Here is a 13667-nt window from a genome sequence, read left to right on the forward strand (position 1 = left end):
GAATACACATCTCAGTTTTTTTTTTTTTTTTTTTTTTTTTTTTAACCTAAGAGATTTCTGCTTTATTAAGTAGGAGCATACTTTCCACCATTGCTGAAAAGACATAGATGAACCTTATTATGAACAGGAAAAGCAAAGCCTATAATACATGAGGGCGGTTGCCTCAGTCACAGGTGCAATACAAGGTCTCATCTCCATCTAATGGCTCTGTGGCTGCCTTCAAGTGTGTGTGTGTTTGTGTTTGAGTCCATGTTTCCATGTAAAGACAGCTATTTGTGCCACTGGGGCTGCTCCAAGTAAGCCCATGTCCAAACTCCCTGCCCCCTCATCCCCTCCATGCTGGGAGATAATCAACATATTTTCTGTATCTCCCGCTCATTATGGCCGGTACATGCTGATTGCAGGCTGGATTTATGGAGCTGTGTGGTCGCACTCCCTCTGCTTGGCCAGACCTTTGCTGGAAGCTGGTGGAAGCTGAAGAGAAAAAGAGAGAGAAAGAGAGAAGATGAGAGAGAGACAGAGGATGAGAGGAGCAAGGAGGGCGAGGAGAGGGATGATGAGGAAGAGGGGAGGACGGTGGAGAAGGAGAAAGAAGACAAGGGGAGAGATCAAGGTGGAAGAGAAAACCAGAGAACATGAGTGAACAGACAAACAGAAATAGAGAGAGGGAGAAAGCAGAGTTTTAGAAGTAAATTTGTGACTAATGTTACTACAAGGTACACAAAATTACTAAACAATTACTACATGATAATTTTGCCTTTCTCAATGAATTTTTTCTTCATTTTCAGATTTTGTGTATCATAACTGATTATCTTACAATATATTGCATATCGTAGAACCACCTGTATCATGATTCCTTCATTATTGCGGGTAAAATATCATTAGTATCGTATCACCAGTTACCGTGTGCTTCCCACCCCTCTTCTTGAGTAACTCCAAATCAAATTTTATAGTGTAGCTAATGTCTAGTGAGTTGAGAAACATCTGTTAAACATTAAGGTAAATGAATTAATATGTAATTAATTCTTCATGAGTATGGATCCTTAAAATAGTCCTTTACTTAATGCATAGTTTTTGATTACTTCTGAATAACACACTAGGTGGTACTCAACCAATAACAAATTATTACCTTCTTATTACCCACCGATTCATATTTTTGTGTTTCCTCATGTAAAGTGGTGCCCCATACAGTGTTGTTATTGATCAGTGAAACCCACCTGTTTATTACTCACCAAGTCAGAGTGGCACATCAAAGGCACAAAACTGGCAGCTAATGGACATGTAATCATGAAGAAATGGTTCAGTGTTCAGTAACAGCTCAGTACAATGTGCTAGGCTTTGCTCTGTTTTAACCGCTCATCTAGTTGCCTCAGCACATTGAATTTTGCATGCACATCGTTGACCAATCAGGATGAGCCTGCGAACCCTGTGGCTTTTCAGAGTACTGAGGCAAGTAGACATGTAGCTAAGCCAAAAGGGCTTCATACTCAATTTCCCCTAAGGGATCAATAAAGTATTTCTGATTCTGATTCTCATGGGTGAAGCCTGTGATCAGAGAACTATAGTTACTGCTCACAACTGCAGATACTAAATGTATAATGGGCAGTTGAGGACTGTTGGCAACCGTGAAGCATCCATAACCACAGTGATGCACTTCCTCTGGGATATTATGGCTTTTACAATGGCAGACTAATGCCAGTTTGTCAGACACCTAATCTTCTAAGTGACAGAAATTGCCAGCAGGCTAGGAATATGTAGGTTGCTTGGCTGAAAGCAAGAAACACCATGAAAACAAGTTCCGATCACACATTCTTTATTTTCCAAAAACCGAGAAACAACAATGGTCTCATATCACTGTAACCTATCCAGTTACAAAGACTGAATCTTAGGAGGACAATTAAAATGCCAACTCTGGGAAATACTGCCCACAAGGTGGCGCTAACACTCAGTGGTCATGACTCATGACAGACTTGTTGCCCTACCAGGGGGAACCAGTAGCTCTTCCTCACATCAACAGTTGGGTCAAAACAGCCTGAAGCAATTGTGGAATTTGTCATTATCCTTCCATATTATTATAATCTCAAATTTAAATGGACCAGACTTATGCATTCGATATTCATACAGCCAAACAACTGGCAAACCTGTGTCAAGTGACCAAGCTGCAGGTTGCATTTTGAACAGAATTAAGTGTATAGATGTATAATATGGTCAGTTTTCCCCACATGACAGTAGATTTTTCTTTGCCATCTAAAGAAAAAAAACCTGTTTTCCCTCCTGTTACAGTGAACAGAATGATACAATCTCTGTTAAAAACTCAATTTTGACATGGAGAAGAAAGAGGAACTCCCAGGTTGGTCAGTGTATTAAACTTTTCCATCCGAAACTGAAACTCAGTGACATATTTAGTGGTAAAATACACATTTGCATCTTCTGTCCTTTGTTTCCATGATCTCTTGTATCCTCAAGTGGTCTTATTATCGTCATGATCACATTGACGGGAGCACAGTTTTATGCACTAGCCTGATTTGGCACAACTAGATCAGACAGCTCAGGATAGTTTGGGCTCAGTTTCTCTTGGCTTGGTTTGGACACAAGTTGATTGTTTTTTCTTTCTTTCTTCTTTTCTCTCTCTCTCTCTTTTTTTTTTTTTTTTTTTTTTAAATATGGACATTTTGTGATTCATTGTTATTATTTGGGATTTGAACAAGAATAACAAAGAATCCCACTCCTTGGTTTTGGTCCAGGTGTGGATAGATTTGTCAGACAGAGTGCAACTTCCTAGACCAGAGTCAACCTCCAGAGGGGAATATCCTGGACTCTTTTTGACAAATGAACAGGATCAGAAATCATGGAAACATCTGAGGTTCAAACAGATTTTCATCAAGACCAACAGCTGAAGAGAACTTTACAATCCAGAGATTGTATGAAGGCACAGCCTGAACAGAGTAATCATTTTGACATTAGTGCTCATGGATTTTCGTTTCGTTTTTTGGAATGCACAGTCTACTAGGAAAGATCTTATGAATGGGAGAACAAACACACAGGATAATAAATATTGAACCATCATCAGAATATTTATTATCGCTGGAAATTACTAAGTGCCATGCTGTTCTTTAATGTGCAAGTCAGTGTGTTCTCGATCGATTTTTTTGTGCAGTCAAAATTCATTACCTACAGAGAAGGCCAATATTCAGCAGAATACAATTAACATAATTTGAGTGCATCTCAAGCAGGTCATTCACCTCTTTACAATCAAAACTTCTGAACACAGAGTATTTAGTTGTTATACAAGAATTGATGGCTTCAGAGAGATTATTTCAATAGCAGGACTATTAAACCTCATTGTGCTTTGTTGTGTATGTCAGAGTTCATCATCATTATCACAGTGCTCGACCCAATCTGGGCTAATAAAGGACATCTTTAACATCAATAATAATATCTTAGCACTTACGGATGAGTTCATGACTCCAATTTTAAAGAGCATTTATCTGTATATCATCAGAGTAGCATTACAGGCACACACTTCAAGTAATTTCAGGTATGCAGAACAAGGATTCAGCACTATGTAATCATAAATAATAAAGATTTGTCTCAACAAGACAAGTACATACTCGTCACAGGATGTAATTAAAACATTTCAAAACCCCTTTAGGAACCATTCAAATGTTTTGGGTGAATGAGACGGCTAGAATATGGGGTGTAGCACTAACAAAAAAGCTAAAACTTTTCAATACCAACATTTAAATAATGCTGAAATCAGGCTAAGTACTGACACAGTAGTTTATAGTAAACTACTCTAGCAGTGTCCACAAGTTAAGAGACGTCCGAGTTGAGTGCCACTGTCCCACTTCTGCCCATCATTCACAAAATAAAACATTTCATGGTACTTGCATATAGAATTGTACATTTCAACTCAGGAAATGTACACAGGCTTTATGTGAAATTACGAAAATATACAAATATGATTTCAAATATATTTTCTATTGGTAAAAAAGAAACTATCAAAATACATGAAATGAATTCACATTCTATATGCTTTGGATAAATAGAGGTATATCTGAGTTGTACGATGATGGTACAAACATCTTTTGCTTTTGAAATGGACTGGTGCTTACATGGTTTTAGGGATGTAAGATTTTATAGGAGAGTGAATATAATCCATAATCCTTTTCAATTAAAATGGCCCTGCAAAGTGGACACATAACTGGTTATACTGTGTGGGAAATGTAAAGACAATTTTGACTATATCAACTTAAAGGATAAATTTAAACAGCAAAATTATAGGGCAGAGAGACATAATACTCAATATAAAAATGAAACTTATATTAAGTTAAAATAAAAATGTCATTTCACTTTTTTTTTTTTTTTTTTTTTTTTACCCTTGAAGGGGATTTAACTTTCAACACATCTGCATCTAATGAGACATGGATTGTTACTTTTCAACTTACACAAACACATTGACAGTACATGTTAGTAATATCTTGTTTTGTAAAGTAACAAAAATATGCTGTACACACATTGAAATGATTTTTTTAAGTGTGTAGTTCATCTGGACTCTACTGAAGACTAGCAGTGGTAGAGAAAAGTCTTTGGGACAAAAAAAAAAAAAAAAAGCAAAACTAGAGTTTCATGGGTTCAGAGTTGTTAACGACAGTAGTCATGATCAAACCATAGTAAGTCACGTGAACAGGCATGGCATAAGGTCCATTATCAAGGCCTAGCAAAAGAGGACAGACAACACAGAGACCAAGAACACTTGTATACAGAGGCACATCCATCCTCTTACACACTGACGAGAGATGATATGGATGCAACAGTAAAGGTGGCCAGGATGGTAAGGAATTATGAGATTCCAAAAAATGACAAGACAATGTTGAGCACATAATTATGCAAACCCTCTGCACAGCAGGATCCAAATCTAAAAAAAACAGAACTGTATACTCTGAAATGACAACATTAACCAAATCAATCACATACTGGCACTGACAACACGTTTACCTGAATTTAAAGAACGTGGGCACTTACAAAGATATTTAGAATACGCACATAAAATTACTTGAGATGACTGAATCATCTTTTCTACTGCCAAGAACATAACGCTAAACATCAAGTCACTGGTGAACTGAACTAATGTAGGTCCATCCCTTTTCTATGTGATTCATGAGTAGTGCTGTGCTTTTGTCTATCTTCATTCAGGCAGTCTTCCCATTGTGCTTTTGTCTATCTTCATTCAGGCAGTCTTCCCATTAAAGGACTGCATGTAAACACATGCATGATCAAGTTCAACAATGGGGTAAAAGGAGGCAGCCAAGCTATTTGTACTATAATGTGTGTCAAACGAATGAAAACCAAAGACCCATACAGAGCAATGGACCACTGCAGGTGAGTTGTAGGTGCTTGGACAGCGAGACAACTGTATCCCATGTCACAGGATACCAACATGTGAAATAAAAATAACACCATTCAGTTAAGTGGCTATGAAATGAGGCACTTCATAACTTCATGGGTTTTGCACGGCAGAAAAGGGACATGAAACATGTCACTCTGTTCTCACTATTCAAAATACTTTCTACATGAGTATGAACAAAATGAAGAGCAGCAAAAATGTAATCTGTGCTTATTTCTGTCTTTCAAAATTAAGATGATGTAAGAAGCGCAGTTGTGATGATTAAACTGCTGATGGGATGGAATATAGACTGTTCCACCATGATGACAGGTGTCTCCAAATTTAGGGCTCTCTTGAATGTAGTGAAGTCCAGTTAGCCCAACAGCAAGCAGCCCTGACATAAATTCAGTCCATACAAAAACATTGAATAAAAGAAGCAAGAACCTCTGGTTTCTTAGTAAAGTTTTCCCATTTTTCCCCAAGGTCTTTTAAGGTACACTTCGACCACTAAGCAAAGCAATTCAAGGAAAAGTCAGTATATTGGGTGCCGTTGTGCGTTTCAATAGAACTGAACACAGTGCTTGCCACAAATGTCTGCTGCTAGATGACTGCACATGGGGATCTGTGACATCAAGAGGAACCAAAACACAGGTAGAGATTTCTTCAGTGAAAATGTGACGTTACAATGGTGAACCTTAATTTCCTTTCCAGAAATAAGATAAAACAATGAATGAGGAGACAACATCTACACAGCGAGACTTCTGTTTTCATGCCTCTCTCAGGTAAAACATAGCACATGTGTTTTACATCTCACTGACTGTGATGATGTTTTCTCCTCATGCATTTTCTCTCCTTGCTCTAGAACAGGATAATTACGGTCAGGATATAGTGTGCTTAGTCTAATTCTGCTGCTATGGCATGCCATCTTTTCCCTCATCTCAACACTCAACATCTTTGTTTCCATTTGTAGTATTCATAGATCTACAGTAGCAGCTGGGAATGCAAACATTAGTATTAAATAAAGGCCATGTAAAGAACCTACACAACACAGGAACCAAGGCTATCACAATATCACAAAACTCTGCACAAAGCTTCTGTCGAGTTTCAGTCTTAAAATTCTGTTTTTTATATTATATTCTTTTGTACATATTCTGAGATTTTACGCTTCCATCCTCTACAAAAATAATTAAACTGTATGTACATCTTATTTCTTGTGTTTAATCTATTTGCTACCTGATTATTTTGCCTTTGTCCAGCAGAATGACTTGGATCCATATTAACAGTGGAGCAGTTCCTTGTGCACCGATAACTTGTCACTCTTTCCACTGAAAACATTACAGGACGCATTAAGACACATCCAAAACTGTGTCACTGTGGCTAAAGGAGACTGACGGATGTAAAGAGGGGTTTTAGCTCCCCTCCCCCAGCTTGCCTCGTGATTGCCTGTGTTTCCACTTTGTTGTCATTTCTCCTTCAATTGCTGCCATTTTAGCATTCAGTGCACAAATTCAGCCTGGCAACTGGTGCACAGACTTGGGATTTCTAAATCATAATTAAATGAACAAACAAAAAAACAAACAAACAAACAAACAAAAAAAAAAAAACATAAAAATACCAACACAAAACTTAGTGTTGTATCGTTTTCACCATGCAGGGCTTTTTGACCAAACTCCCTTTTCCACTGTCCACTTAGTGATGGACCTCTGTGCTCCAGACACGGGGGCTTCATTTTGCCTTTTGTGCCCCATGAGGGGCTTTCTCCCCCAGGAAGAATGAGCTGAGCTCAGGCTGGATGCTAGTTGGGAGTGAAAGTACATGTATGTGCATGTGTGTGTGTGTGTGTGTGTGTTGTGCGTGTTGTGGCGATCAGAGGAATCACAAGGCTGTCTCCTGAACTGTGTGAGCTGTCAGTTGACATGAGGGCACTGCAGTGCCAGTTTCCTCATCTCCTTCCTCTGTTTTCTCCCTCTGACTCTCCTCTCTCTCTTTTTCCTCTATGATCATCTCCTCTTTGGGGTAAGCTGCTCCGTTGCGTTCCTTCTTGGCCATCTGGTAAGGCTGCGTGTTGATCGCTTTGGGCTAATGAGCAAACATTAAAAAGGCCAATGAAACCTCCTAAGTTGAGGTGAAAAGACAGAGTAAAAAAAAGAAGTGATGTTGGATGTAAATATGAGATTACCTTGTGAGCCAGGGGGGAGACACAGCAGAGCTTCTCCCTGTAGCGCTGAGGCAGGAAGAAGAGCAGCTTGCCCAGGACTGGGTACACTGTGCCAGGGGTAAGCTCCTTCTCCTTCATAGGACCTACAACATGAGTGGGGAGAGATGGAGAGGATTTAACATTTCCTGTTACATTTAAATAAATGACTGCATGAGAGGTATGAGTGTACAGCCTGCTCTTTGCTTTCCAAGTCTTGTTCCCCGGCCAGCATCTCACCAATCCCAGAATGTGTTTCTTAATTTTATCATTACTATTTTGTGGTACATTGTTTTTTTGTTTTTTTTTTTGCATTTCTGCTTTGTAGGAAGTTGTAGTTGAGAGTAAAAAGAAAATAACAAAATGGAAAGGAGATGGACCTTATTCCAATGGGAGCCATTTTCAACATTACACTCAGGGTGGGAAACTACCTGGAAGAGTGATTACAGCCCATCTATGTCTTATTGTTGCACAAATTCAGGAATTCCCTGCCAAAAACCCAACAGAGAGGAATGGATATAAAAAATCTGGAGGGTTATTAGGAACATTTTAAAGTAATATTGCCTACTAAAATGATTGTGCTTTCAGCTCCTACAGTATGTAGCAGACTGGCTTTCCTAAAGTTCAGTTTTGGTTTAATGCCCAAAAAGAAACAGCTTTCTCTTGACACAAAACTTCTGTGATTCCAAACTTTCAGGTGGTAGGGTATATGCCAAAAGTGTATGGATTTATGTTGTTGTACATGTAATACACTTGTTCAATGAAACAAGTATAATTTAAATGATAACATGCAATGTAAACATGTAATTTGGTTGTGTGGATCTATGTGGGCTGACAGGAATGTCTTACTCTCCAACTTCATCTTAATTTTCTTTAGTGCTTAAACACCATGACATTTTGAAATCTAGTGAGTCATCTAGTCTGCGTCACACCAGGAAATTTTCACATTATAGGAAAGAAGTATGTTCACCCACCATAAAGTATGCTGCTGGCACACATCATCAAAATTAATGAGCCATTTTTCAATTAACAATTTAAGTGCCAATACAGAGCCTTTAAAGTGCCTTATAAGGAAGAATTACATCAAGTTGTTATCCTGATTCTATGATTTATCTCTCTCTCTCTCCGATGTGTGACTCTCGTGATCTCTCTTGTGTGTGTGAAAGGTGTGATACAAGTCTCCCCTGTATGCCAGGTTGCCATGGTGATAGGTCATGTGGCTTAAGTCCTAGGCTGTTCTGATTGCTCCTGGCACTCCTTGCTGTCCTCCTTGTCACATTCTTAATATGTCTTATAAATCTATTCTAATGTTATTATTGTGCTTCAGTGTTGGACTATACAAATAAAACTGACTTGACAAATTCTAAAGGCAGTAGTTACCATAATCTGCCTGTGTATTTGTATAGTTGTATTGCTATACTTTGAGGATGAGCTTCAGTTCTTAATGTTTCAATTTACTTGAGTGTGTGTCTGTACCTGTTAGCAGGCTGACTAGCAGTCCAACCACCACAACAGTGGTTGAGTTGTGAGCGCTGTACCACATATAGGACAACGAATAGAGCGCCTCCACACCGGTTGGCCTGAGGGAGACAGGAACAGAGAAAACAGAAAAAAAGAAAGAAAGAGAAAACGAGGAGGAAATAGAGGGAAATAGATGAAGAGAGATGAAAGAAACAGACAGAAAAAAGCTATTTAGCTGTGAAAATGTAGAAATACCAACACTGACATCAAATTCAACACCATACTAAATTCAGGTATCTGATCATTTCTTACATCTGCTACCAAAAGCCATGAGGTGGGACCCAACTTGAGACAGATTTAAAAAACAGGATTGAATCAGGATTCAACAGATAAAAGTTGTATCCTTCAGGTGAACTGTGATGTATGGCGTTACCTTGGCTTGGCTGTGGCAGAGCTGACCAGCGTTGTCATGACAGCGGTGGTCATGTTGCCAAAGAGAGGTGGAGCGGTGGTGTTGAGTGGTGGAGTGGAACCAGACATTCGCATCACAAAGCTGCCGATGCCGATCCAGAAGGCCATGACCAGACCTGCTATCAAACCAACCACTGCACCCTGAGAGGAGCAGAGAGGAGAGGAGGGTAGGTGTAGGGATGGGCCATTAAAGAGAATGGGGTTTAGAGAAGAGACCATAAAATGAGCGAGCTCTCCCTGCTCGTCTCAAAGATGATGTTTTCAACAAGTTAAATTTAAGACTTTATCAGACCTTTTAAATACCATTCTGAATGGACTTTACTACCTATTTCATGTCCATACTGGCAAAAACTGTACAAATGATATGAAGTAAATGAATTTATTCACATTCAACTGAACATCTGAAACAGGTGTGTGTTTGTGTGTGTGTGTGTGTGTGTGTGTGTGTGTGTTTGAGTGTATGTGTGTCTACACAAGAACTAAACTACATTTTTCTGAACTCTGAGATGGCATATTAACTTGTGACACACTAACTGGGTGTTCTCTGATAAATTCTGACTGATCTGCACAGTTTGCATTAGTGGTTATATGTTGGTTTCATTTTCTAAGTTTTGTCAGTAGCGTGATCAATACAATTTTTTCCTCAAAGATGCATTTAAAAGCAAGATGCAACTTCAATTGTAAAACTATATTTCAAGCAATTTGCTTGAAAAAGGTCTATGACCGAAACGTCGCAATAAACTCTTTGTTCTGGAAGTTGGCCAGTGTGCAGGAATTTATCCTCCTATTACTTTGGACTGGTTTGTCCTTTTCCGACGCACCTGCCCAAGGAATAGATGTGCGAAGTTTTTTGCTGTTCCTGTAACTATGAAATCATATCTAAGACATCTTAGACCCTGAAATTCAGATTTTGAGATTTTAGACTTTTTAAAGACCTGCAGAAAATTGACAAAATGTCTAATTATCAATTACTCGTCCAGACAAATGACATGAGCCTCGACCTCATACAGTCTAAACAGTTTTGGGCTGAACAGCATGGCATGAGCCTGGACCCAAACAAGACCCAATAAAATGACAGTTATGTTTGTGACAGTGCAACAGGACTTTAGAGAGAGGATTCACAGGAGACAGTACTGTCTTCCTCATTACTGTTCAAATAGCTCTTATTGCCATTCACCTGCTACCACACGGATAAACACAGAAAAACAGAGCCTTCATGAGATCTCCGACAGCTCTGTTCATACACAATTGAGTTTTGTATCTGAGGCTATGACTCAAAAGTGACTCACAGTGGCATTCGCCCAGGGGAAGAACATTCCCAGACAGAAAAGGCCCAGCAGCGGACCACCCACCATCCCAAAGATGCTGAAGGCTGCCTGGGAGGACAAAAAGGAGGATGGGACCACATGTTAGTGAGATGAATAATGATTTACTTGAGAGGATGATGATGATAATGATTTTTGCTTGAATCTTGCAAAATGAACTACAATACATGTGAGGATAGGTGTTGGTGTGTAATGTATGCACATCTATTTATTTAAAACTGTTAAAGAAAAAAAGTGAAGTCCAATACTGCTAATATTACAGACTTGAAGTGGTCCAATACAATGTGAAGTCGGAAACAAATGCATTTGTAGTGAAAGGATTTAAGAGGAGGCTTTCTGACATACTTTTTCCTTTTGAGGAAAAAACAACAGATTTGCATTTTGATTTGGAAGTAGCAGTAGTCAATATTACTGCAATTTTGATATTTTCTGATTAACTGTCCTGTCCTACATCACTGTCTGCTTATAACGTAAACTGTGAAAGTAGTTACCTGAAGCACAGATCCCATCAGAGAGGCGATATAGGCCATAGCCAGACAAATCAGACCGTAGGCCAAAGCTGTGGAGCAGATAACAAAAAGATTTTATGAAAACAACCACTAGAATATTATTTGAAGGTTAAAAGAAAAACTTTACATTTATATGCTGGTGGTCTCTTAAATGTAACATGATGCATGTGCAAACTGAATGTGTTGAGAAAAGTAACTCTTGCTGTAATGAGCTTGTTGTCACAGCTTGATTAACAGTCCACTTGGCTGAAGACTGCCACTGATTAGTAACAACAAAAGAAGCTGAGCATCTCAATGGAAAATACAGAACATATGACCAACAATCTCAGGACTGTAAGGGAATATTGCCTCAAATATGACAGTAATCTGAAAATCCTAAAAATAATAACCAGCAACTCCTTAATATCTCACATAAAAAACAAAACAAAACTTTATATATCTATATATATCTATAGATATAGATATATATCTATCTATATCTATATATATGATATAGATATATAGATAGATAGATATATATCTATATATATAGATATATATCTATATATATAGATATATAGATATATATCTATATCTATATATATAGATATATATAGGTATAGATATATAGATATCTATCTATCTATCTAGATATAGATAGATAGATATAGATATATAGATAGATAGATATAAAACCTGGAGTTAATTATTAAATAACTCTAAAACTAAGAGGATACATTTTCAACATCTGTACCCAAGAAGAAAAAGACAAAAAGCTAAACTCATCTTACCAAGTCCTTTGGAGAGCAGTGTGGCTTTGGCTTCAGTCATGGCTGGAAAATGAGGCTTAATCAGGTCCTCCATGGTTACTGTTGCTAGGGAGTTAAAAGCTGAGGAAATGGTGCTGGAGGGAGAAAGAAAGAGAAAACAGAATTGAATGTAAAGTTAGTGATTTTTTTTAGTAACATTTGGGTGTTAGCACACCAAAGATGGTGTGGGTCTTGTTGGTGGAAAACGCCATTGGGCAATGCAGCAGCCTTTCCCGTGAAACATTCAGTTCAGCAAGATGACGGCCATCATCGCATATTGTTGTCCCTCTAAAATATGATGTTTTATTTCATACCATGGGCAAAACTTTTAAAGTGTTTTACATAATAAAAGGAAAGCAAAGTTATATTTCTCTATTCCAAACAAATCCTGTGTTTTGTGATCCATTGCACCCTTGGTTTTGGCATGTTACTGGACCTGACTGTGCCAGGATAATGGGCTGGAAATGTGCTTTGTAAGTAGGGTCCTATGATTTCAGCAAAGCAGAAATCACTGATAGAATTGTGGAATTTGATAATGAAAGTGAAATCAACTGTAAAATGCAGAATATCATGGAATTTGCCAAAATGTGGATCTTGTTTATAAAAAAATCCTGGTTTTCTGTAGTATTATTTTTTCACCCAAGTCGAATGAACAGGAAAAAAAAGGCCAAATCTCCACTGTGTTTTGGTGTCTTTTATGTGCACACTACTGCAGGTTCTGTTCCTCTGACTGCTGTCTTGTGTCTGTGTTTCGAGGGTGCGAGGGTTCTCAACACCTCCTCCACACAGCACAGCATAGCACCATCACGTTGAAGAGGCCCTCTGAGGGGGCCAAGACATGTGAAGCTCAGATGTGAAGCACTTTAATTTACAAAAGAATGGAATGTTTTGTTTTATAACTGTATTGAAGCACTTTCTTTGATTAAAAAAAAAACAATGTGTGTTACTTCAGATTCAATAATTCATTATAATTTGAATATTTACTTAATGAATTATTATTCATCTACCACATGATCAGACACTTCTTTTGATCATAAAATGGGCTTAAATTGTAAAATGCAGCACACTGAAAAATTTATACAGCCCTATTCATAGGGCCCTATGTAAGATAATGTAAGCAAACACTATGAAATTATTTCTGCATCAAATACTGAAATCGGTGCTGGAATGAGAAAAAGTCCAGAGTGATGCTTTGTGCTGTACTGCTTTGAATAGATTGAATAGACACACACACACACACACACACGCACGCGCACGCACACACACGCGCATGCGCACACGCACACACACACGCACACAGCATTTAAACTAATAGACTGTGCCAAGATCTTTAACATTTCACTACCCTGCACATAAGGGTATATAATCACAGTTGGCCAGGCATGTTATTGCCAGAGTATATTATGCAGAGCCAGAGTGCTTTGGGCCGACACCAAGGCCAATAAATTACTTGTGTCCAGCCAACAATGATAAAACAATTTCCCATCACAAGCAAAGTAGAACTGACACTCGTCCTATTCTATTCTTTTCTAA

General features: G+C 38.3%; 1 protein-coding gene across 3 annotated transcripts in view; it reads right to left on the reverse strand.

Moving 5' to 3' along the window:
- Positions 1 to 1796: 1796 nt before the first annotated feature.
- The window catches only part of slc5a6a (solute carrier family 5 member 6a), a 34180-nt gene continuing 22309 nt past the window's right edge, over positions 1797 to 13667 (reverse strand). For all 3 annotated transcript variants that reach the window (XM_030047362.1, XM_030047363.1, XM_030047364.1), the window contains 7 exons: positions 12117 to 12229; positions 11329 to 11396; positions 10802 to 10888; positions 9475 to 9653; positions 9057 to 9160; positions 7566 to 7687; positions 1797 to 7465 (listed from right to left, as the gene is read on the reverse strand). In XM_030047362.1, coding sequence (XP_029903222.1) covers positions 7262 to 7465; positions 7566 to 7687; positions 9057 to 9160; positions 9475 to 9653; positions 10802 to 10888; positions 11329 to 11396; positions 12117 to 12229 — 877 coding nt within the window. In that variant the 3' untranslated portion in view covers positions 1797 to 7261. The remainder of the gene's footprint in view (positions 7466 to 7565; positions 7688 to 9056; positions 9161 to 9474; positions 9654 to 10801; positions 10889 to 11328; positions 11397 to 12116; positions 12230 to 13667) is intronic.

Source organism: Myripristis murdjan, chromosome 24 (genome assembly GCF_902150065.1).
Source record: "Myripristis murdjan chromosome 24, fMyrMur1.1, whole genome shotgun sequence".
Classification (NCBI taxonomy): Eukaryota; Metazoa; Chordata; class Actinopteri; order Holocentriformes; family Holocentridae; genus Myripristis; species Myripristis murdjan.